The 27,243-nt window shown below is 32.4% G+C and overlaps 4 protein-coding genes across 5 annotated transcripts; 3 read left to right on the plus strand and 1 right to left on the minus strand.

Annotated features, from left to right (window-relative positions):
- The first annotated feature begins 8 nt into the window (after positions 1-8).
- LOC107046187 (transmembrane protein 222) lies at positions 9-1,029 on the plus strand. The gene is made up of 4 exons (XM_015268731.1): positions 9-328; positions 395-605; positions 716-846; positions 929-1,029. The coding sequence occupies exons 1-4, from the start codon at positions 195-197 to the stop codon at positions 1,005-1,007; spliced, it is 555 nt and encodes a 184-aa protein (XP_015124217.1). The 5' UTR covers positions 9-194; the 3' UTR covers positions 1,008-1,029.
- On the minus strand, positions 854-2,331 carry LOC107046189. The gene is made up of 2 exons (XM_015268734.1): positions 2,059-2,331; positions 854-1,700 (listed from the first exon to the last, which is right to left on the minus strand). The coding sequence occupies exon 2, from the start codon at positions 1,692-1,694 to the stop codon at positions 1,251-1,253; it is 444 nt and encodes a 147-aa protein (XP_015124220.1). The 5' UTR covers positions 1,695-1,700; positions 2,059-2,331; the 3' UTR covers positions 854-1,250.
- A 1,055-nt stretch (positions 2,332-3,386) lies between these two features.
- Positions 3,387-19,913, plus strand: LOC107046188 (histone deacetylase 4). Its single transcript, XM_015268732.1, has 17 exons — positions 3,387-3,494; positions 4,228-4,401; positions 12,106-12,165; positions 12,908-13,062; positions 13,274-13,378; positions 13,515-13,640; positions 13,742-13,824; positions 13,920-14,029; positions 14,485-14,625; positions 15,212-15,309; positions 15,388-15,528; positions 15,618-15,894; positions 16,005-16,440; positions 16,516-16,562; positions 16,626-16,895; positions 17,006-17,352; positions 17,446-19,913. The coding sequence occupies exons 2-17, from the start codon at positions 4,359-4,361 to the stop codon at positions 18,202-18,204; spliced, it is 3,198 nt and encodes a 1,065-aa protein (XP_015124218.1). The 5' UTR covers positions 3,387-3,494; positions 4,228-4,358; the 3' UTR covers positions 18,205-19,913.
- Positions 19,914-22,245: 2,332 nt separating this feature from the next.
- LOC107046224 lies at positions 22,246-27,185 on the plus strand. 2 transcript variants are annotated; one of them, XM_015268787.1, is made up of 11 exons: positions 22,246-22,302; positions 22,391-22,743; positions 22,823-22,992; positions 23,075-23,286; positions 23,376-23,730; positions 23,840-24,046; positions 24,132-24,251; positions 24,358-24,591; positions 25,392-25,584; positions 25,754-25,899; positions 25,980-27,185. In XM_015268787.1, the coding sequence occupies exons 1-11, from the start codon at positions 22,300-22,302 to the stop codon at positions 26,954-26,956; spliced, it is 2,970 nt and encodes a 989-aa protein (XP_015124273.1). In that variant the 5' UTR covers positions 22,246-22,299; the 3' UTR covers positions 26,957-27,185. The 2 variants fall into 2 exon arrangements, with proteins under 2 accessions (XP_015124273.1, XP_015124274.1); XM_015268788.1 differs by having other exon boundaries at positions 25,407-25,584.
- Positions 27,186-27,243: the final 58 nt, after the last annotated feature.

Here is a 27,243-nt window from a genome sequence, read left to right on the forward strand (position 1 = left end):
CCCCCGCCCGCACTTAAGTGATCAACCGTTCTGTCAAAGTAAACAAATCAATTGTCAGAGTGTTGACAAAATAATAAAAATGAAAAATTGTGATTCTCAGGAGATGAATCTGTGATACATGTGAATGATGATAGTTTTAGAAAAGGCGCATTGAGATATAAACTGTATCATTTTATTAGTGATTGTTGGGAAAAATGAAAGACATTAATTATGTAGATGGATCTACTCGATCAATTGATACGTCCTCAACGGCAATAAATCTTGAAATTGATGTCTCGCGAAAGAGATACCCATTTTGTATAGTTTGGACACCAATACCCATTCTCACGTACGTTCCACTGTTGAAACACAAATCATCAAAATTATATTCACATTGTAATTATGTTGATAATAGGTATTTTCTACCATTCATTGGACACATGGGTATTGCAACATCTGCCGGGATCATCCGAGATTTCGCTGGCCCTTACCATGTCTCTGAAGATCAGATGGCTTTCGGTTGTCCGACAAAATATTGGCAATTGAATCATTTATTAGCAAAAGGTGGTGCGGCAGGATGGGATAATGCTGTAACACAAGCTAGCGACATTTATAAAACCAGAATGGTTTGTAACGTTTCAACTTGCCGCCATATCTTGAGTTGTGTAGTAAATGATTGCTTCAACAAAATGGGATCTTTCAAAATTCATTTATTTATTCATTTTTCTTCTCTTAGCATAATTTATGCTGTGATAACTGCCATTCTCATGTTGCTACTGCATTGAACTTGATGGCATTCAACAATTCAAGCAAATGGAATATGATTAAATTGGCATTGCTCATGCTCATTCACGGAAAATATGTCAGGTTGATATTAAGCCATTTAATGAATTATTTTTATTTTCATAACATACATATATATATATAACAGATTATTTTATGATTACAGCTGGTCAGGATTCCTCAAAACATGGTTACCATTCTTCATTTTTATTGCAATTATTCTGACATATTGTCTAGCCATATGAATTAAAAACTAATTACAATTACTATGTATGCATTATTTGTTATAACCATTCCAATTGTCTTTACAGATTTTCTTTAGGAGGGTTTTTTTTTTTTTTTTTTTTTTTTCATAGTAACAACAGGCATCATAACAACAAGAAAAATAAAAGAGGAATTCCAGTAAGTGGGTAATATCTATACCGTATTAATTGTAATAAGATACCAGAGGATTTGTAAAAATTGAAAGAGAAGCTGGAGCAAAGTTATTATTCGGTGCTTGTTACCATTTCATTGATTACACTAGTTTCTAATGAGAAATCATAATCATAGTCCTCGCTTTTAATCCTCAATATAAATGAGAAAATTTCATCAGCGTGTAGTCTGTCAATTTCAATATCAGTTTCAAATGTTTTGTTCAATTGAAATTTTATACAGTGCAAATATCTCGGTGCATCACACAAAATGTCCATTTGAGAAATGTTGGATGAAAGTGTTGATGCATTGATGGATTGATCTTGAGGAAGAAAGGGATATAGACCAAATGATTTAGTTGATGTATCATTTCCATGTCCTCCTACAATTGATGAAGGTGGATTTGTCTGCCTTTCTACGAGTATGTAATCATCGATATGACTAGTTGATGAAGATGCTTCTTCACCCGAATCTGGCGGTGAGTCTCTGACTTTTTTCCTTCCAAATAACCACGACATGGCTTACTAAAATAATAATGCCAATATTGTTTATTCATGAAAAATAAATCATAAGGGAGATGGCTTAACCTCAAAATTATCACCCCAAATTCACATTTGCAGAGAGTTAATTTTTCTTTGATATTCTTTTCAATAATTATGCTATTAAAAATCTTGAAATATTTCACATCATATCCATTATTTCTGTAATTATTGTTGTTAATAGAATTGATCCCGCTGTTAAATGTAAATATGACGCATGAGCAATTTTTTTTCCACAACCTAACTCTGATCCGTCAAATCGCGAAACTACATTAGTTTTTACAAAGATGCGTATAAAAGAGTAGAAATAAATGAACAAAAAAAGAATAAGCGCGTATCATACCTGTTTTCAAAGTCAAAAACACAATCCCAATTATATTCAACTGGATTCTTGGGTGGTTATAGAATTTTTGTGTTCACATTCAAGTTCCGAGTTTTTTTTTTATACCGTAAAATTTTTGTTGATTGTCTTTTCAATATCCATAGATGTTTATGATAAGTCCCGCTCCTCTATGAAACGAAAGAAAACTAAATGAATTCCACAAAAAGGATATTCACAGATTAAGCATGTAATTTGAAAAACAAAAATAATAATAAAATAAAATAAAAAAAATTAACAAACTGTCCAACTCAACTGACTAGTCCGTTCTCTTGGTTTTCAGAGGGGTGGGAGATGTGGATGTGAGTGAGAATTAGGTAAAGTGGGAGTAGCCGACCGAAGGGAGAAAGGAAACTGACTTGACTAGTCAGTTTGCCATTCGCCTGTGTAAAACTACGTGAGCCAAGTTTGAGTTGGTGTGTGTTCCCTAGTCCCTACATGTAGTATATTCTACCATCTAGCACAATCTGTAGTGTTATATGGTTGATGAATCCGAAGTTGGTTGGAATTGACCCTGTGAGCTTAAAAGTAATCTCATGATTCAAGTAGCTAATTAAATTCATTGGGAATAATATCGAGTACAAGTTGTTGTGTAGAAACATAAATGTAAATTTAAAAAAAAAGAGGGGTAAAAAATGACTAGTACAAGAAGCAAAAACTATTATGTATCCCCAGTGACAAATTGCTCCAATGATCCACTGCATTTTTTAATCGCTAATGAGAGACAATAAGTTAGAGTGAACAGCATATAACGCATGCGTAATCTGGTAGTGGGTGGTACTAGTGTGTTGACTATTTTGACGAAATAAAAACGGAAAACTACATATACAATGTCCATTGAATTGAATATTGAAGTAGAAAAAAAGTGAAACCCGGAATACGATATTGCGTATCCAGAAAATTTAACATTATAGTGAAATATAAGTGTGAAAAAATATGATTGTGAGATACGGGTTTTCGTGGCTTTAGATTCTCCACGAATGTACACTCTCGTTTATAACCTATATAATAATGGCTTGGTAGATATTATTAATGGCAATATTCTCACAAATTAGGTTATCGACTCAACTGTAATATAAAACAGTATGCGCCCGTAAACTGAATATTCAAATTTCATAACTATACCATAGTTTTGTTTTTTTTTCTTTTTTTTTTTTTTTTCAAGAGGAAGCAATAACAACAGACGTAGTGATTGATACCGTTGACAGGTATTGTGTTATGTATGNTTTTTTTTTTTTTTTTTTTTTTTTTTTTTTTCAAGAGGAAGCAATAACAACAGACGTAGTGATTGATACCGTTGACAGGTATTGTGTTATGTATGTGATTTGAAGTGTAGCCCATTATCAAGTTTAAATTGTCATTTAACTTGAGGACTGCCTGCTTTGATCATCAATGATGAGGTAAACTTGAGTTTATCAATAGTAATAATTGTTTAAATTTCGTTTTATGCTGTCGATTTTCGTTTTCATTAGTTTCAAGCGTGTCTTGATCAATTGAAGATTTTGTTTCATACTTGACGGAAACAACGTAAGAACAAAAATGGTCGTGTTAGGAACTGACATGTATATTTTTTTATGTCGGTATATTCTGTAATCGTATATAAATTATTTGTTACGTATTTTTCGACAACAAGTGCCATCCAACACAATTTGCGTACTGGACGATGAATTCTAACCATCTTTATTGAATTTTTTCTATTAATTTATTGAGTCTAGTTGTTGTATCTGCTACATTATTCCTTGCACTTTCTCAAAGTCTAATAAAGACTTTTCCAAAATTGGTTCAAATATCAAAATATTGCTCTCTCTCTCTCTCTCTCTCTCTCTCTTTTTTTTTTTTTTACAAGTTAGATATCTTGATTTTCCTAAAGATATATGAAAGACCATTGTACAAAAGTTGTGAGTTGATACGATGTACAATCAAGATGAACAATCGAATTGATACATTTACAATGAAAGACAATTAAATGCTATATCATTATGAAGTCTACTATTTAATGCATGTTTCAAATTGTTACTTAAAAATATTTTAATAATTTTTTATGGGTGAAAGAAGAAATGAATATGGCGAGTAATTCTGATGCAAAAGTATAAATCGAAAAAAATAACATTAGCATGTAAACAAAAATTTTAGGCCACGTGGATGCATGTGACCAGCTGAAAAATTGCGGCAGCCTGTGTGTCGAAAGTGATTAGAAAAAGGTTGACAGGAGGGGGGGCAGGTGATAGATGCAGCTCATGGTACCGTAATAATTTTATGGAATCATGTCGAGCGAACCACCGCCGGCAAACACCATTTCAGTAAAAGGTGAGAAAATCAATAGCATGAATAGTAATACTCTGTATAATTCCTCAAATTATGGATATTTTCTAGTGTTATATGCCATGTTAATACTGGGCCAAAACCCAGAAAATCAATATAATTTAGAATTTTCATTTTTTTCAATTTCTCCTTTTTATAAGAAAAAAGAAAAAATAAGAAAAACACAGGAGCTTAAATGAAAAGATGGTTGCTTTCATCTCATACAGCATCGCATTTCCTTAAACTTAGTGAACTACCCTTCCAATGCATCACCACTGCTCACAAAAATTATGTAGGAATAATTTTTCTATATTATCTGTCATAATTGAATTGTTTTTCAGGTCAATAATATTCGTGACCATCATTATTCACTGTTGTCTAAACTTTCTTGATATATATTTCAAGTGGATTACATCTCTTGGAATTTTAAACTTTTGTCATACAATATAAAGGTAGAATTGTCATTGCACAATGACATTCTTACGCAATAATATGGTTAGAATATGCCAACGTAGGGTATATGACCATAGTGAGTTTATAAATAGAAAAACTTGGTTACGCAGCTCTCTGTGTATTTATGCGGATCTGTTACACAGATTTTACCTGTAAAGAGGCCACACTACTGTTAACGAACATATACAATGACACGTTTTTGTTTATCATTGAAAATCTACATTTTTAGAAAAATGATTACTTACATACGTCCAGTGGAATAACAACTCGGAATAATTGATTACATATTTTACTGTTATAATAATACAATTATGTTTACTTTATATACATTATTGAAGCAAGAGTATCACTGAATTTTGGTGTTCCCATGGCAGCATTAACCGCTTCTATTTATATAACATCACAGTTTCTTGTTTTTTTTTTCTTCTTATTTCCTCCATTCTTATTCTTGACTTTTAACTTTACAAATCAATAATAATATAATAATATCTTTACAACTTCTCCCAATCAGAGGAGAAATTATGTTTTATTTCGATATCTCTATGTTGCACACGAAGGAGTGATGCTGTGTTTCTTTTAAAATAATATTCGTTCTATCTATTCAACCACTCTCTGGGGTTTTTGATTTGAAAGGTCAAGGTTGTGGGTCGATGGTGGATTAACAGACGCAGGCGCTAACGACGGAGTATGTATTTTTTAGTCATATGTTGACATATACGACACCATGGTCAATTATCATTTTCATTTATGGAAATAATTTTCATTGATTTAATTTTTTTCCCTTAAAAGGTTTGTGAAATTTAATGGAGATAATGATTCTACTATAGGAGCATTTCTACTTTTTTCTTCTTTACTCATGAAATTTTGTTTATTGGTTCAGGTATATTAAAAAAAAAAAATCCACTACAATCGATGACAAAAATTTTCAACAACAAACAATAGTAAATCAATAGAAAATGGAAGAGTAAAAAGGCACTAACTAACCACTAACCTAGTCCAATGAATGAGCTTCTTGCATTTATGTTTTTTAAAAGGTCACCTCTAGTTTAGAAAGGGAGTGAAAAAAGTGTACTAGTGTAGGTGCTAGTTGATGACATAGGGATTCGATAGAACAACTAGTGAGCATAAAGATTATTTATAGGAACGGCAATCCTCACTACTCCGCTCCTCCCACGAAAATCTTGGTACTATAAATAGTATTCACCCGAGCCAAGCTCAGCTTGTTATAGCATTCTACCCACGCCCTCCCCAGTCAGTGGTAGTACGACGCGTGTACAAAGGCGGATAAGAATAGATGCGCGATCACACTGGACTTCAAGGGCTTTAAGTAAGTCTTGAAGTCGATCGACAACCTGTTTTCTTGGGCGCCAGAAATTCTCATCATATTGACCAACATATGATAGACCAAACAACATTTTACATACTTGATGAATTATTATTCCTCATAGAATTTAATCATTTATCAATTCTCACATTATCTGGAATGTATAAAGATTCATTTTCATACATTCTTATTGAGGTATATAATGAAATTATTTATAGGCAGTGGATCAATTGAATGGGTCACAAGGGAGGATCAATCAAAATGGTCATAATAAAAGGGTCAATATGCTAGCTCAAGTAGATGATCAATTAGTGGCCAGGAGAAGCAAGTTTGGTATTTGACTCACATGCAGAGAGACAAATACAAATAGATCTTAGTTACTATTCCTAAGCATAGGTCATTACCAAATTTAACACTACTTTTTTTTTTCTTCGAAATTTAAATAGTTTGCAATATTGTGCCTTTGGCAACATCCAATCATTAAGTCATACTCAAAAAATTGTAGAACCTTTGTGATGCTACTTATAATTTTTGGTGTCTGTATTTATAACTAGGGTGTAAAATATTGCGATTTTTAGTTGATGAAAAACGTTATTGTACTTTGACTTATTTATCCCTATATGACTATGCTTTTCCGGCATAATTGTTTGAGCATACCTATTGAAATATCCAAAATTTTAAAGCAAATATTTTTGTTTCTTCATATTCAAGAGTATTCCAATATTCCACGGCTAATTTTCCATTTTTTAATTATTATCATTGGTGACGCAATAAATGGTTATAAATAAACTTACGTGATAATATCAGTGATAACGGTCTACTCTTGAGTATTTGTGAAATAACTGTTGCGTATTCAGGAAACGTTGACGTTTCTAGATGAATAAATCCATTGTACAATGTGAATGCTTCGGGAGAAATTACGTAACGATTATCACAATGCCAATTATAAATTCTCTCTCTCTCTCCCAAACAATAAATAATAACATACATGTCCATATTGATATTAATAAGATATTCTATTGTTTAAGTTGAATGTAGATTGAGTTAAAAAAGAATAAGATTAAGAATGGAATAGATAGTAACGCAACAGATCAACGGGTTCTATACTCATTTCATTATACACGTTTTCTTTGTTTACTTCAATTCAAGAGCACCAATAACTTTAAAATTATGGAGAAAAAGAAGAAGAAGAGAAAAAGTGAAAAAAAAAGAAAATAAACAAACAAAACAAAAAAAATGTGCCAGCAGATGGGTAGGTGAGTTACTAAAAATATTGCTCGTACCTCATATCGAGCGATGAGATAAAAATAGACATATGACGATATGTATCCTGTCTGTGAGTTCGAAAACTTGCCTTGGTTAGAAATTGTATGTTACTTTCCCGATAGGTAGTGATACAATAAATGTGCATATTATTACGCGCCAATGAGAATATATTGTAGCAACCGAAAACAACACTTACTTGATCAATATAAAATTAATGATTTTCAGTTACGAGTCAAGTACTACTAACAAATGAATTCTCCATAGCTAACTTTTTAGTAATAATTATCAATTAACAATTCAATTTTTCAATTTTGTATTCTTCATTATATTGTCATGCATATAGATTGAGAATCGTCATGCCGGTATGATTGACGGAGTCAGGCAAGCATGGACACAACAAAGCCAGAGCAAGATATAAATAGAAACATTTCCTACCCCTCCCTCTCTCCCGCCCCCTTGACAGTACGCAATCCCCAATCCCCACTCTAGTCGCTGAATTACCTTATAGAAATCCCACACCGTGGCGCTAGTTGCATCTACCGCGCGCGAAAGGTTCACCGTGAAAGAGGCGAAGCAACTTACTCCACAGCAGTTATCGGTCATTCTTGTTCACAACCGACGAATAAACATAATACATCTACTGTACTATGTCTTTCTTTAAATGAAAATAATAACTTGTATTTATTATTATAAAATGTTTACGTACAATTGTGCAACACATGATATGATAATTAATGGGAGTTTTCCCTGACATTGCGAAAATAGTGAATCATTTTTGGCTGAATTTGTTTGAGAGAATATTACGATCAGTGTGTACGGAATCAACAATGCCCATACAAAAATTATCATGATATTCTTCATACACTAAACTAACTATAAGAATAAGTGTATGAAAATTATTATATACTACGTGGAAAGCAAAATCTTCAAAGTGTGAATTTTTCTTTTATTCGTTTATTCTATTTATCGACTACCACAGTGTCGCAATTAAAATTTGAGGTAAATTTCAAGTGAGAATGAAAATTTTCTATAATGAATATAAAGTGTGTATATGTTTTCCCAAAAAACGTGGAAAATTTTCAATCATGACAGCATGTCTTCATACGATAACAGATAATTGTTATTGTAGGCATAATCATTTTCCATGACCAATTGATTCATTGATGCTCATTGTTTTCTCTAAGATGACCGGCTGACATGCTTTAATGACAGAATCTTACCATGATAATTGCTGCCAATTAAATTTGGATAATCATTGAAGAACGGAAAAATAAAAAAAATCGTATTATAGGATTATTATCATGCACGCATGCATACATTGATGAAAATATAGGGGTATCCTATACAATTCTATGAGAGGTCGATGTTCTCAGGTACATACATAATAGTTTTAACTGGCTACCACCATTGTTGGTGGGTCGTTAAAACAGTTGCAGGGAGACAGCTATGTCGAAAACACCTGTTGTTTCGTAGAGCGTCCATATGTGTTTGTGAAGTTGTTTCACTATGATTCTAACGATTCTAGAGAGAAAAACTCTCGAGATTTCTCGAGTTTTTCCCTCTGCTCCCCCCTCCTCTATTTCTGGCCATTTACTAACGTCTTCAGCAATTTCTCACACCCGTTCAAATTACAACTCATATAAAAAAATTATTAAGGATGAATAATTATTTTTTTGGGAATTTTAAATTTTCTGTCTCTCCTTACACTCAACGACTCAACTCAAGTCTATTCAAAAAACTACTTTAACAGAATCAAACATTAATCTAATTTGTATTCTTATTGGTTCATTTTCAAATTATGACTGGATATGGGTAATGATTTTATGTTTGTAGAATGTGGCTTTCCACAACCTGATGAAGGTAAAATAATTGGCGAGAGGTCGTGGTATGACAATTAGATAAATGTTTTTTTTCCATTTTGTTCAATATCCCTTGAAATCGTTGTTGAATTTTATCCGGAAAATGAGATCAATGATATCATTAATGTGAATTTATATTATACATAGAAAAAAAAAAAACAATTAGCTGTTTGACCTTCGAGATGTTTTCATGATTATGACCCACGCGCATTACGTCCTCAGAGGCGTCTGATAGAGTCCAGAATTGCCAACACAAAATTTCTATATTTAACACCTACATTTGATCACTCTAGGTACGCTTCTAGTGAGAGGGTGTATAAAAATCTACCTGAATAATGAAATATAGGCATACAGCTCTATTGCATGCAGCTAGAAAACTGTTAAAACCCGGGGATTTTTTTTAAGACGTTAAGGCCCGGGTGGATTATCTTTCGAACGTGATCTTGGTTGTTTTTTTTCATGTTGATAATCTGAAATGATCTTCAATTGCTATTTAGTTTTACACAGCCCTGGAGTCTCCAAAAATTATGATTGTAGTCAATAAAACGTTGAAAAAAAGCTGAACATTTTCAATAGGGAGGAACTTGCAAACTAATAATTTGATGTATCTAATAGATGTTAGGTCGTTATTTGTACAGTAGTCAATGGCTGTCAGATCGTTAGTTACCATGATAAATTATCTATTTACTATTTCCTCTCTATCGGACTTATTTCTTAATCTTTATTGAAAAGTTTTTCTTTCTACTTTTTTCGATTGTACAATAATAATTTTAGGGACTCCTGCGTGATGTAAAATCCAATGGAAATTGTGATATATTTTACATTATGAAGATGAAAAAACAATCGAGATAACGTTCGAAAGATAATGCACCCGGGCCTTAATACATTCTATTCATCTTGTGAATTTTACTTATGTTTATTGAAAGATGCATTTATAATTCAGCAGTCTTTAATTTTCTTCAATTTAGGGAAAAATTGAACAGTATAGCGACCCGTAAAAATCGAAAAGTTGGCCGGCTTCAAAAATACCGAACAACAATCGATTTTCTTCAAGTATTTCACCACGTTAATGTGTTATCTTACTTTAACTCAGGCTTATATCTTTTTCGAATTGTTAGAAACGATCGAAAACATGGGGCGGGAGAAATATATGAGGTGTTCGAGGATAAAAAGTTGCATTTGATATTTGAAAAAAAAAAAAAAAACTCATCTATAAATATCATTCTATACATAGAATTTAAACATCTAATATTAGCAATCGGCCAAACGCCGGAAATACACAATCTCGGCAGCCAAAAATTTTCCCCTCGCTTTATCGCGTTTGTCTCCTACATTTCCTTTAAATGTCTATTACAACGTATCTGGAGATTTACAAAAAAATAATTGATTTTTTGAAAAAATTAATTTTTGTTTGTTTGTTTTTTTGTTCTCAACTGAGAATATTGTCGATGAAAATGTGTTCTATTTTTAGCGAATACAACTTGCGTATTATATATGACTCTTCAATCATTTACACATATTCATTAACCAACATGGGTTACATATCTTACAAATTATAATCTACCATTATTGGTTGTACCTCAACAAATATATAGAAAATATGTATGAAGATCCAAGCATGATTTTTAAACACGTGGTAGTTTGAAAATGAAAATAAACACGATCGCTTCTAGGCGCTCGCAAACGTATTTTTAGTAAGTGCAAATCTAAATCCATAACAAAGAGAGGCGAACTGCGAATAACCAACAATTCGCCAGTTATTCGATATAATGCATTATATATAAAAATACTAATAAGTAGAAATGCACAATTGAATTCTCTCACATTATAGCTATCCGAGTTTTCTGTATCACGTTGTTTAACAAGATGAAATTTTTGGAAAACCAGTAGTTGTGAAAGCAAAAGCAATTTTTTTTCGTTCAACTAGACGTAGAACCAAACAGGGCTCACCAAAAAATTCCATGGCTATGGTTTGAATTCCATGAGTTGGTGAATAGTGCACTAATTTTTGCTACAATTTTCTCTTCGTATATGAGTAGAAAACCTTACAAGCGATATGTGCGGGGGGTCGACTATCGTTCTAGTATTTCAACTGTGTATTCATGAACTACCAATTTTCCTCTTTTTTTCGTTTTTGTATTTACCCATGTTGAAGTATAATTGACCTTTTAGCTTTAGACTTGAGTGACTCATTTCACAAGGAAATAATAATAATAATAATAATAATAATAATAATAATAATAATAATAATGTTATTGTATATATGATTAAGTATGATGATTGATATGTTTGGAAATGCATAAAACCAAGCAAAATTAAATCGAGAAGGTAGCATTTTTAAATAATAATTTTTTTTGCGGCAGTTCATTAGCCTTATAAAGAACATTCTAAAACATTGATGAGGATAATATCGTGTTTCCATTGGGAGGTATGAAATTCAGTTCCAAGTTATTTTCATCCTCACGTAAGCCACTGGATGATTTAATATTCACTTAATTTCATTATCCTACCGACTTGTCTTTCACCTGTCTTTGTCTTCCCTCTATGTAATGGAAATTTGTGAATGCTTATTCTTCCAGAGATAGAGGGCCTACTTCAATACTCACGAATTATTTCCTCCATTGCTTAATTAATGTGCTATTTGCCCTGGGAAAAAAAAACATTACCTAGATAAGCTTTATTGTAATGACAAAATCTTCCGAGTCATAAGTTGATGTTCAGATTAAAGTTGGCATAATTACCGTAATTTCAATAATTCCCTGCTAATAATCAGATATTTCCATATTCATCTATTTGAATTTGTTTCAGAAGACCTAGGTTATCGGAATATTGAAATCACGTCAGCTTTCTCCCACCTGCCCCAAAAAGGTAAGTTTATTGATTTCAGAAAAAGACCTTTTTTTCAATTGGTTTAGGAGGTTGCCTCAGCCAAAAAAATTGGGCTTTTGTGAATTCATTAATGGTTACTTAATTTTCCTAATAATGATTGGTAACGAATGAAATTATTTTAATGATATAATCTTTCTTGGATAAATTTTGGAAAATGCACAATAACTACCACCAAGGACTACTGTCCTTGTGCAGCGTATTGGAGTGTATAAACAAAATAGAAATATCAATACAATTGCTAAATATGCAATTTCTCTGTAGCAGTTGCATATTGATAATTTGGAAAATTGGCTCTGAATTCTCAGTATAATCGATATTACGATGAATAGTAATATCTCAGATGATACTGTAAATAGGTATTACTCAGTTGCGCATGCGTAAAAGGTATTTTATCAATTGCAAAAGATTCTTACAACTGTTACTTGATTGAATTGGTATTGCATGATTTTCAATAAGAAATGCGCAAAAAAAATGTTATTTTTTTAACTTTTTCATATTCTATTTGTAGCACCTTTGTATATTATATTCTCCCTAAACTTACTAGAGAAAAAAACAAACAACCAAACAAATAATTGAAATATTACTATTCGTGCAATTTCACTATCTATACATATAATTATGATTGCATATTGCTAATTAAATTACTTGTATTTTCATTAATCAATTCCATGAAACACCTTATAAGTCTATTTAAGCAGGAAATTATTTACAATATGTTTAGAAATGGCGAGAGATACCCCTGGCTCACCAATGTCCCGACCGCGTGACCTTGTGACCAGTGGAGTTACCGCTACCCTAACTTCGGGTGCTTATCGCGCTTCAACCAATGATGCGCAAACTTTACATGGACATGCTTTACAGCAGAAGATACTTGAGGTAATGTAATGATGAATGGGCATATTATTATTGGTATTAGTTTGTTTTTGTTTTTTGTAATTAGTCAATGTATACAATAATGAGTATGCTCATAAGTGAATAAATTAATAATATCTAAGGTGAAATGAGTGAAAAAAAATTCTTTAGTCTGTTTGGCTAAATAACAAAGGGTGGAGAACAGTAACCTTAAGGTATCTGGGTTTGGTTCCAGCTACAGCAGCATCATCAACTTCAACAACAAATTTTGCGACAACAGTATCAAGCCCAAGAACGTCAGTTAGCAGAAATGCATGAACAACAGATGCACCAGTTGAAGGTACATCTCCACTGCTTAATAGACAAGTTGAATTATGGGAAAATTTGTAAACGTATGAACTCAAGAATTTGTGTAACATCACCATGATTTCTCACGTCTAATCAATTTATTCATATTTTAATTATGCTATCGATAGCTATGGGAACAACAGAAACAACTGGAAGAACAAATGAGAGAAAAAGAAAGAATTGAGGCGCTCAGAAAGAAAGATAAACACGATCACAGTGCTATTGCCTCCACGGAAGTTAAACAGCGGCTTCAGGTATGATAACTGAAGGGGAGGGCTAAATTCAGTAAAATTTAATTTCCAAATTTTCAATAATTGACATTATAAATTCATCCAAAACTGTATTTCTCTTCAAGAGTTTTCTCGTGAATAAAAAACAGAGAGAAGCTGCAGCCGCTGCTAATGGTGGAATGTCTGGAGCTCCAGGATATAAGAGTTGGTGTGTGAAATCATTATATAAATAGAAATTATAATCATGTGAAAAATTTAATTATCAGTAAGATGATTGATTTTTTTTTTCTTCTTAATTTGTAGGTTGCAATCTCAGTCAGAAGCAACTAGTACATCAAATACAACACATCCCTATCGCATGCCACAAATATTGCAGGAGAAATTTGGCGATGATTTTCCATTAAGAAAAACAGGTAACATAGAATTGGCTAAAATCAATACTTTATTGTGTGACAATTCTTTTTTTTTCTCCCTTCAAGAGTGGCTCATTCTTCTCGAGCATTGTTTCTCTGTTTCTTTGTGTCAGTCGAGTTGCCTACTAAAGCATGAAAATGGCGTCGTCATAACTTGTTGTTTCTAATCAAACCTGATCAATTAAAAATTTTCTATTATAGAAATACGATATATTTCTTATGTCAACTTATCCAATTATATATGCAGAAAAAAGTTTTGACGATGTGTTTATGCAGTGTGGATTTATACATCTTCACGTCAAGTCAAAATGAAGCTGGAAGGAAGAAAAAAAATTGATTGTATCTCAACCACATATGCACATGTCTTCATATTGACTAGACCTAAAGATTTTGTATTCGTTTGTATACGTTTTTTTTTATCTGGTATGATAACTAACCCCGGCTGAATTGGCCAGCCTCGGAGCCAAACCTGCTCAAGGTACGACTAAAGCAGCGCGTCATGGAGAGGAATATGGCAGCGGCGAGAAATTCACCGCTTACGGCCCGACGAAAGGATCGATTACTGTCGCATCTCAAACGGAAATCACTTTTAGCAAGTATGTTCCTCCTAAAAGTAATACATATATTTCTTTTAAAATTATCAAGTCAATACAAGTACATATCATAATTAAACTGGTACACGTTGAGATTTAAATTTGTGAAAAATTGCTTCATTAAATATTTATTACGGATTGATTATTCTTCAGTTCAAAGAACAATCAATGCAATGGTTAGATGAGTGTGAGAATGTGTTGTTGTTGTTGTTGTTGTTGTTGTTGCTGCTGCTGGTGATTTTTTAAAATTTACTTTTTTTTTGTGCCAAGTGAGTTTTCAATATTGAATTAATCTAGTCAGCATTGGTCAATATATATTTGTATAACTGCATGAAAATAATCGCTGTTACATTGTTCAAATTCCATCATCATATATTGATTTATTGATTTTGAAACTTTTCTTTATATCTACTATTTCTATTGTATGGAGAATGAATCTGAGGTTCATTTTTTTTCTTAATGATGAAAGGAAAGCAAATGGTCAATTTGTTTTTTTTTTCACTGTCAATGACTGTGTATACACATGCCAATGAAATGTACATATATTATTATATAAAATAAAATTTGATGATGATTGGTTGATAATTAGATTCCGTCAGTAATCCTGAGTCTGGACCTAATTCACCACCGACTGGTAATAACCCTCAGTCGAGTCCAACGGCTGGAAGCAATACACCGATACAAGAGGTATGGGAAAAAAGATTATTCCAATTTTACTATCACTACATTGAATAATAAATCCTATATTATTTGGCTATGTAATAGGAAAATGAAAATACTCAGTATGGAGGTCCATTAACAAGTAGCAGTCAACAAGGAAGTTTGTCCGATCTCTCGTTATTCAGCTCACCGTCGATGCCAAATATATCATTGGGTAGACCGCATGTACAATCTAATCCGTCTTCGGTAAATTTTACTGACAAATATGATAAAAAACTACAGTATTGTCAATAATCATCTTCTCTTTATATATAGTATTGAATAAATATTTTCAGAGTGGAACAAAATTGGCGCCTGTTTCGGAAGCTGAAGTTCGTGCTGCATTTACAGCACGCCTAGGAATGCCACTAACCGGTCAAATGTTACCAGGTACCCTACCATTTTATCCATCATTGACGGTGATAGAGGGCGAACCAGCATACATTCACAAACAAATGCAGAGCTTGGAGCAACAGGGCTCACGACAACATTTGGTTTATCATAGTACTCCTATAACCGATACCCAAGTAGCTCACGCCAGACTGCATAAGGCTGGTCACCGGCCTTTAGGTAGTATGTTCACTGACTTTGTCTTTCTCTTATTCTGTAATGACAAAAAAATCATCATTTATTCATTGAGAAGGAAAAAAACAATGAGAAAAAAAATTTTTGAAAATTTTCAGGTAGAACACAATCAGCCCCACTTCCATTGGGTCATCCAATGCTTCAAGGTAGTATAATGGCACCACCAACCCATTATGAAGAATATTTGACTGAAAAACAACTACACGAGCAGCAACAGGCACACAATTATCTCAAGCAGCAAATTCGTCAAACTGTACTTACTAGAGTTGGTTCTCGTACTGGTCAGGCAAACCAACTTGATGAAGCGGCAGAAAGTGAAGAATCCGAAGTGATTGATTTAACAGGAAAAAAAGAAATACAATCGGCGGAAGAGAGTGAAATATCGAAGCAGCAAAAGGATCGAGAACAATTCTTACAACAACAGAGGGACTTGATGATGCGTCATACACTTCAAATTAACGAGACATCAACTTATATGGGTAATCGTGGCAGTGGTGGTAGTAGTGGTAGTGGTAGTGTTAGTGCTAGTAGTGGTGGTGGTGGTGGTGGTGGTAGTGGTGGTGGCAGCAGTGGCAGTGGTGGTGGCGGCGGCGGCGGCGGCGTACATTTGGGCAGACCATTATCTAGAGCTTTATCCAGTCCTCTTGTGCATTTAGGTAACTACTCAAATTATTTAATAATATTATATTATAAAAATTTAATAATTGGGGTATGAAAAGGACCTCAGGTAGCCAGTGCGGAAGTCTTTAGCCATGGATCACCGCATCGTCCAACAACTGGTCTTGCTTATGATGCACTGATGCTTAAGCATGCCTGTGTTTGTGGAGAGACTGTCAGGGGACATCCGGAGCATGGTGGTAGGCTGCAAAGTGTCTGGGCGAGACTTTCTGAAACTGGTTTACTTCAACGATGTGATCGCATACGGTCTCGCAAAGCTACACTCGAAGAAATTCAGTCTTGCCACAGTGAAGCTCATGCACTTCTTTTTGGTAGTAACAACTTTTAACATTTTCATTAATTTCTTTTTTGTTTGTTGCGGTATAATACTTGGTGATTTATTTTCATCAATTGTTTAAATATTATAAATATTTTTTTACAGGTACAAATCCTCTGAATCGACAAAAATTGGACATGTCAAAGCTTTCTCAGTTACCGATTAAAAGTTTTGTGCGACTACCATGTGGTGGAGTTGGTGTTGATTCTGATACAACGTGGAACGAGTTGCATACAGCTCCTGCAGCACGAATGGCCGTTGGTTGTGTGGTTGATTTAGCTTTCAAGACTACCATGGGTGATATAAAAAATGGTTTTGCTGTTGTCAGGCCTCCAGGACATCATGCAGAAACAAATCAAGCAATGGGTTTTTGTTTTTTCAATTCTGTTGCTATTGCCGCCAAATTATTGCAGCAGAAATTGAATACCAGAAAAATTCTCATAGTTGATTGGGTAATTATGATGCTATGCATATTCAATTAATAAATGATTCTGTTGATTCATCATTTTGTCATATTAATTTATTTTAATTTTTCTATTCAATAGGATGTCCATCATGGAAATGGTACTCAACAAATGTTTTATGATGATCCACGTATTCTCTATCTGTCAATTCATCGACACGATGATGGAAACTTTTTCCCAGGAACTGGTGGATCAACAGAATGTGGTGTTGGCGATGGCCTTGGATATAATGTAAATATTTCATGGTCTGGTGGGTTAAATCCACCAATGGGTGATGCTGAATATCTTGCAGCTTTCCGCACAATTGTGATGCCAATTGGAAAGGAATTTAATCCAGACATTGTGATTGTATCGGCTGGTTTCGATGCAGCAATCGGCCATCCTGCTCCACTTGGTGGTTATCGAGTTAGTCCAGCTTGTTTTGGAAGAATGACACAACAATTACTTGAACTTGCTAATGGAAGAGTGGTACTTGCATTGGAGGGTGGTTATGATCTAGCTGCCATTTGTGATTCAGCGCAAGAGTGCGTACGTGCATTATTGGGTGATGAAATAACACCTATTAAAGAAGAAGAATTGACAAGAATACCATGTCAGAATGCTGTTGACACATTACAAAAAACTATTGCAATTCAAATGTCACATTGGCCATGTGTCAAATTGACTGCGCATATCGTTGCAACGAGTGCATTACAAGCAAGTCAAAAAGAACACGATGAAACTGATACAGTATCTGCCATGGCTTCATTGTCTATGCAACAACCAACAAATCTTACAAGTACTCCAGAACATTCCCGTCAAGTTTCTGAAGAACCAATGGATGAAGATGAAGCCAAATGAATTAAGAATAACCCAAGGCCCATCGATAACTTTGATGATTCAAATTACACTGGATGAAATTACCTATGCACACTGTTCACAATAATGTGCCCTGAATACATTAGATGAAAGAAAACAAAATTTATTATTATTATTATTATTATTATTATTATTATTATTATTATTATTATTATATGTATACATACATATATACGATGCCCTCCATTTTCGAAATGTCGACGGAATTGCCTGAATTTTTACGGCTGGGCCGTAAAGTTGCTGTAATTGAAAAAGGGAACGAAAATCATCTATTTGGAAACATGATTACAATTCCCGCATATATAGACATCAATTGTTTTTCAACTTTCAATAATGTACCTTTGATTACACCCCGTCTAAAAATCAGACATTTTCCCAATTTATAAATTACAAAACTTGATTCATCTTGTTATAATGATGATGGAAATTAGTGAAATATTTTGTCGAATTAAGAAGAACATTGGTATAAGAAATCACGATGGACGGCTAGGAGAAATCACTATTAATTTATGTTTTCGAAAATGTTTTATTTGAATAATTAATATTTTTCCACCACAACGAAGCTTTCCACAAGGAAATGCACTGTTAATGAACCGATCAACGAAAGTTTAGTATCTTTATTTTTTTTTTCACTATCAACATATTATTTCTATCTTTTGTAATTTCATAATTTTTGTCAAGTATCACTGGAGAATAGTATTAATTTTCAGCCTGTCGTATTTCATCCAGCTAGTTATCTTGAGTTGTATTCTACACTTTTAGGGCATTGATTGAACGTATACTCGTTAGAGACTTGACAATTGATAACCATAAATTTAATTTAACTAAAAGACACTAGTTGATGGATCTTTCGTTTATTTTTATTCTTGTATGAATATACATATGTCATTAAATCAATATAGGAATATTGGCATAAAAAAATTATTGTTGGCGATGTGCTGGTTACTCGCTTTGTATTTGTCAGATTTATTGTATATGTTCATCGCTAAACCTGGGGTTTAGGTAGCATGAATTAATTGCTGTTTTTTTTGCCCGGTAGTAATTATTATCACTGTCCTCTTGATGATATTGAGTAATTAATCGCATAATGTTGTGTATATCAATGATCGAATCCTTGTCGGCCAATGTAGTCACTGACAGCTAATCTGAATAATGAGGATAAAAATGACGAATAAAAAAAAAACAGTTTGTTTCAGCCATTCTGAATTCAATTTTTTTTCTTGTCCGTCGTTATTGCCATCATTGAAGATTATTGTGAAGCTGCATAAAACGGCAAAGATCCCGGCATAATTATTTATTATAATATCTTATCAAAGAAGATATTGCGAGTGTTTTACAAGTGCTGATATTGATATGCAGATTTCGTGATACATTTTAATGAGAAAAAATTTCATTTCCATTTATACACATTGGGTAAATCCCATTTATTTGGATAATTAATGGATTGAAAACTTTGAGAATAAGGATGACTTGTCGTTGCAGTGGATTCATAATAATTTCCGTATGACATCGTCTTAAGTTGATCCTCCTTGTAAAGGCTGGTCGAATTTTGTGATACCTACTTTGTATAAAAGAAAACAAAAAAAAAGTGAAAAAAATTCTAATTAAATTGTTGATATAATGTAACGTTAATAAACCGTCAAGAGCGACGCCAACTAATATAAATAATAAACATGGTAATCGAAAAATGAGCATTTATTTTTGTGTATTGCATTTTAGAAAATGACAAATGATATAAATGTTACAAAAAAAGGGAAGAATTTAAAGATTTTACGCCCATATACATTATGTGTCTCAATTTATATATACTGTATTTAAAAAAATAGGGATACATAATGGATACGATAGTATATTGAATGTTCATTACGAATGCAATTGTTCGTTATGTGAGAACAGTTTCATACTTACTAAAATATAAGAGTTGCAATCGCTTAAAAAGAGAAGAGCTGGGAATATTTTCTCATTTTTTCAATATCTTTTTATATATATATATATATATTCATATATATGTTGAGAATACAAATACTTGGACATAATTGGTGTTAGGTGCTCAAATGTACGCACCAGATTTCATTTGTACAAGCCAGCAATGAGGATTTTGAAGATTATTTTTCTCAAAATGAAAAAAAATTGATATGTTGTTTGGTTTTTGGGATTTTAATTTTTATTCCCGATAAAGATATTTTTGAAAAATTTCAAAATGAGAAAGATGTGAAGTATGCTCTTCTCTTCAATTAAAAAAAGCATTGTGTATTTAATATTGCCATTGAATAAAGAAAAGAAGAGAATGTACATCTAGACTCAGAGTTTTCAAAAAAAAAATGGAAAAATATATAATCCAGCAAGTGAAAATCATTATAAACAACCTGAATAACCGGCAGCAGTTGAATTGAATTATGATATATAAAAAGTACATGCAAATTATTGCAATGTTCTAATGTATTGTATTTTGATTATATTGCAATATTATCATAACTCACAATTTACATACCGCAATAGACATGTTTATATCAGAAAGGAGGGAGAGAAATTGAGAAAAGGAACAATAATGACAAGCTCCAGATCGATTGTGGCCATTGAAACATGATACAACGTAATGGGATGTGGGTGATTTCTCGCAAGATGATTTTTTTTTTTTTTTTTCAACCTGGAGCATTAGAACTGTCCCCCAATATTTTTATTATATATCTAAATACCAATACCAAGGCTTGATACACGAATGCTAACTGGTAAATTTGAGATTTGATGACCACCATCATAATTCAAATGGTGGACTAGCAAAATTCAATGATTTCATGCCTGTACCAAGTTCATAGCAAATTCGGATGAAAACTTACTCATCTAAACTATCACTCCTAATTTATTTTTTATTACCTAATTTTTTTCCTCTTCTGCGCTTACATTGCATTTTTTCACCATAAAGTAATAAAACATTTTGAATGAAGGAAAATGACAATTTGTGAAAAATCACTCATATCACGATAATATAACTATACGCCAACATATAGAATGTATGTCCATATATACATTCTAGGCTGTGTGTTTTGATATGTCCTAAATTGCTAGGCCTATGATTCATAATTCTTTTCTTCATGAACAGGAATTCATATTTCCTTATTTATGTAATGAATAAATGTTCGTCGTTACATTTCACCGGTGTAAGACATTCTGTAAAATGTATAACTCTTAATGTCGATAAGAAATGAATGATGAAGGTCGAGCTGATAACATTCCTATATATTTCATAAAAGTACTACATATTATTATATGGTATCACCATACACATAATAGAATTATAATATAGGTTCTAAAAATGGATATGAAATTGCTAATTAATAGAGTAACGTCTACGCTATGTTGAATATCACTATTATTATTATTATTATTATTATTATTATNATCATCATTATTATTATTATTATTATTATTATTATTATTATTATTATTATTATCATCTTCATCATCATCATCATCATCATCATCATCATCATTGTGACAACACATTTTTTATGTATATAAATGTATTTCTTTAATCAACTTGCAATAAAAAAATATAATCATTGTGTTGAAGAAATATTGAATAATGTAGAAAAATCGCCCGGTTATTTATTATTAGTAATGCGGTAGATGAGCCCATATACCCATCCTCTTTGCTTATATCAGGAATGTGTATCCATTTTTTTAAAGCTGTCATGGACAGATTTATTAGATAACAAGCGAAACTCATGGTTGGAAAATCCAGGGATCACCTCTCTCCATGGAATAAATGTAATGTGGAAATTATTTGATTCACAAATATCTCGTATGTTATATGTAGTTGTTGTATCGATAGCACAGAGCAGGTTGTTGTAGTCACTCGTCAACGTTATACTTTTCAAATTTTCCAACTCCTCTTAGGTATATAAGAGGTAGTGATGGCGCGTGCAAAAGATACCATAAAAATGTGCTAATGAAATATAGTAGAGGAAAGACGTAATGTACACACTAATAACATTATACTGCAAGTTGATTGTAGGTTTCTTCTGGGAAAGCAGAAGAGACTGGCCTCCTCTGCCTCGGACATGTCATCAACTCATAATGGTAGGATTTTCAAAAAAATCGTAGTAGTGTTGTTAAAGTGATTATTTCAAATATGTATTATAATAATTGAAAATTTATAATATTTAAGGTGACAGAATTCATAAAACAAAGTCTCATTGTGGTGTATTGCTCTATAATTGTTGTACATTGTGATATTATAAGAAACGAGGATATATGTGGTCATCATAATGGACGTCGTTTGTATTTGGAGCTTGGTGAACAGGGCTTGCTGTATGCCAAAAATATGTCATTCATAAGAAGTTCCCTTAAACAACAAACAACCACAGCAGAATTGCGACAGTACATGACAAATAATTCTCACGATCAATGCAGTTTAGAGCTAGTTACTTGTCCATCGTGTGCAATAGTTTTAACATTCAAAAGCATGAATTTACCTCATTCCTGTAGTGATATTGGCATCGCAATGGACAGTCCTTGCAGGTGAGGATTTATTCCATTGTCATCGAGAAATGTTCTTTATTATATCCATTATTCATACTTATTATAATTGGTGGAATAGATGTGATTACGTATGGATATCAGAACCACCTTACGATGATATATCTGGGACATCTTTCTGTGGCCTTTATACTCCCATTGTGTACAGGTCCAGCACGAGAACTGTATCTATTACATTCCTTTATTCTCAATCCCATAAAAATGCATTCATACTTGAATATCTAGCAGAAAGTAAGTCCTATAATTATTGTGTATATTTGTTGTTGTTGTTGTTGTTTTTTTAATTTAAAATTTTTATTGTATTTTCTTCAAGGAAATCGAGTTCATTTGAAGGGTTCAGATAATAAAATTTCTAAAAGTAATAATGAAACCATAGGCGGCATCTTGACGTCGCCTTTTTTCCCGGCAAGATATCCAAGGGATTTGGGTTTGGAATATGTAATTACGTGCCCATCTCAGTCTCCTTCGTGTAAAGTTCGAGTGCTCTTTAGTGACTTTCAATTAGCAACAGTCTCTATTATTGAGGTGAAATTATGATATGATATTTATATTTATATTTATATCATCGATTGACTTATACCTATATGGAATTGAGACTTTTCTTTTATATACAGTTTTATGATTGGAATGGGCAGCGTTTGGATGTGAGCAGTGGTGCTAGATTTAGACCACCAATAATTGTTAGCTCTGGGCCATCATTATTAATCAGGTTTTATGCTAATGGTGGTACTGGCCTGGGTTACAAGGCATTTTATTCATATGTCATCGGTCATTTATATGAGAATTCGGTACAACCGATAACAGATTGTGGTGGTTATGTAGAGAATCTTGGTGGTACCATTACTATGATGGATATGGTTAATCAAGGAATAAAGACATATGACTGTGTATGGCTTATTCGCCCACCAAAGAACTTTTTGCATATGAAGACACACATGTACATTAAAGTCATCACCTTTGCCAATATGGGTGAGTTATATTATATTCACCTGATGATTTTCATCATTACCCGCCACGAAATGATGAAGCGCCGGTATTCATTATTATTATTATTATTATTATTATTATTATTATTTAGCTGGCAATACTGAATTAATTATCAGACAAGGGCCTACATCGGCTCTATTACCCCTGGAGATATTACGACATCCTGCCGGCCAAGTTCAATTATCAAGAATGAGGGAACATATTGCACCAATTACTAATGGATTTCATGTTAGTCTTCGGGGTGCATTCAGTGCAACATCCAGAGTCGCAATTGCTTATGCTGCATTTGGATACATGGGTAAATTTTTAGTGAATCTCTTCATTCGACCTGTTAGAGACCACTTTCACCCATATATCAATAACTCTATATTTTCACACTTTAGATTGTTATTCGAGCTCGGATTTTTTATGCCACAACCATCGATGTATTCCAAGCCAATTGAATTGTGATGGATTTGATCATTGTGGAGATAATAGTGATGAACCTGCCACGTGTTTTAGAAGTAAATTAATTTGTTTCAGTAAAAATTTTATATACACGTATATATCTCTGTCTCATCACTTTCCATATATTCAACTGAATGCTTAAATATTAAAATTTCGAATTAGCTTGGCAGGAGGAACCTCAAGATAGAAAGTGGCATATCAATAAGGCGAATTATTATTTTCCAAAGATCGATCGCTATCCAGATTTAAAAACAGCGACACTTGTATTCGTTGCAAGCAGTTTAGGTCTCATCATACTCATATCTGCGCTAATAATCCTTTTGTATCGAATGGGGGCTCGAGCGCGTCAACAAAGAGAACTTCAATCACGATTGCAAACGATTAGCGAACTTTTAGGTATTTTATTATTACCATTATTATTATTATTATTATTATTATTATTATTATTATTATTATTATTATTATTATTATTATTATTATTATTATTATTATTATTATTATTATTATTATTATTATTATTATTATTATTATTATTATTATTATTATTATTATTATTATTATTATTATTATTATTATTATTATTATTATTATTATTATTATTATTATTATTATTATTATTATTATTATTATTATTATTATTATTATTATTATTATTATTATTATTATTATTATTATTATTATTATTATTATTATTATTATTATTATTATTATTATTATTATTATTATTATTATTATTATTATTATTATTATTATTATTATTATTATTATTATTATTATTATTATTATTATTATTATTATTATTATTATTATTATTATTATTATTATTATTATTATTATTATTATTATTATTATTATTATTATTATTATTATTATTATTATTATTATTATTATTATTATTATTATTATTATTATTATTATTATTATTATTATTATTATTATTATTATTATTAGTATTAGTATTCCAATTTCTTCAAAATGATTCTCAACTGTAGTAGCGCAATTATCAAAAGTTTGTGTTGCTTCGCTTGTTTTGGGCGGTTTTTGAGGTCAAGTCGGGAATCCCTCTAGTATCACTCAGCCATCTCTTTCAAAAGTTGAAAAAATAAAATAAAAATGATAATGATAATAATAGTATAGTGGTAAATGAATGGTCCATATGTAGTTTTGCAATACTGTCTCACTGTTAGATTGGATAGTTTTTGATATTTCAGATAGCGCTAGAATTGATGAAATATCAGTAAATGATGATCCACCAATGTATGAGGCTCCCCCTGGCTATGATGAGGTTGTGAAAGTTGGTCTTGAGAATGAAATATCAAGGAGAAAAAGAGTTAAAAGGAAGAAGGAACGTCGAGAACCTAGGAGCCGAAGTTCACCAAATCAGCGATCGTGAGTTGTTGTTGATTTTTATTCGAGCTTATTCAACCCCGTATTCATCTGACTGGAAAAAAAATATGATAGGCGGAATAAAAAATAGACATGCATGTTGGGAATATTCATATTGAATGAGAGATTTGTATAGATTTTTTTAAATATGTTTTACGTTGTTCATGGGCAGAATCAGTTTAAACGGAAACATTGAAACAACTACGCCAATCGTAACAAATAATGTTCAACGGGTTCCTGACAGTCCACCACCACCATATGTCACTCCACCCGGGACGTTATCGAAAAATTCAATACTATCAAGGAATAATGTTCTCCGTGAGTTTTTACTTGAAGCAAATAGTTTTTAAAATATTTTACTCATTTATTTATAAAAAAAAAAAATATTTCCATTAAAGATATCTCTGTACCAGTGAGTTTTCGTGGTAATCGTTCACGTCGAGTTTGGCAACGGCAGAGTTCACTTCCAGGCCCAGATGAATCAACCAGTATTCAACCATCAATCGCCGCATCCATTGATGCTGAGGCTGTTGGTGTGTATATAAGGAAATACAGTACAAATATGAAAGTTGAAGCTTGTTCTTCACAGCCGAATTCGAGCGTTGCTGGGAAAAATACGAATTACGTATATACCGAAAACTCGGCAGGACTAGACGAAGAAGAAATCATTGATAAGAATAATCATCAACAACATTTGACTTGCTCATGTGATGGTGCTTGCGGTTGTGCGAATCAGCCTGGTGTTTCTAAATCTAGTCAACGAGAACGATATGATGGATACTGCTCCAAGACAGATAACATTTCAACAATACTTGGCACTGGGAAACCGAATGCACACAATAACAATTTCACATCGAAACCTATCATAAATGGACCGTTGATATCATTAACAAAAAATGAATGTCGGATTAGAACAACTTCAACATGTTCTAAAGACAGTTACCTTACTCAATTATCCTTCATTAGTCCTTGTCGTAGTTTAGATGGAGGACTGATGAGTGAATTTGAAATTATTTCAGCGGATGACGCTAGTATATTGAGCAATACAAATGATAGTACCCTATTTAATGCGCCTGTTAATACACCAAAAATAATGCCTCATGTTATTGCATGTCAAAATAATTATCGGAAAAATCGCCATTACAGCAAATGTGATATTGAAAGTTTGTATGAAAATATTAAAATATTGGATACATTCTTAGCAAGGCAAAATAATAACACTGCTACTAACTTGGTAGGAGCCGTCCAAACGACTGCTCCTCTTTTTACTACTCCCAGATATTATACTACAAGACCGGAGCGTTTTAATTATCAAACTAATTTTTTCAATCGTATACGCGGTTGGAGATCCAGCGATGATGCATTTACAAAATGACATTGATGAATGTAGGTAGTTTTAGGAATTGTTCCAATAATGGCAACATTTTTTATTGGTATAATGCTGTGAACATTTGGATAATTTTCTTTATTGTTTGTCGAATTTATTTCCCATTATTATTTTGTTGAAATGCAATAGTGAAAATTAATACTCCTCGTGCGATGAAAAAAAAAATGTAAACATTCTAAATAAAAGGATTCGGATCGTTGACCTTCATTCTCTATTATCAATTTGAAATTCAAGTTTTCAATTTTCATCGATTAGACGGAAAGACATGTGTTTTC

This window comes from Diachasma alloeum, unplaced genomic scaffold (genome assembly GCF_001412515.2).
Source record: "Diachasma alloeum isolate Michigan unplaced genomic scaffold, Dall2.0 Dall_scaffold_01228, whole genome shotgun sequence".
NCBI lineage: Eukaryota > Metazoa > Arthropoda > Insecta > Hymenoptera > Braconidae > Diachasma > Diachasma alloeum.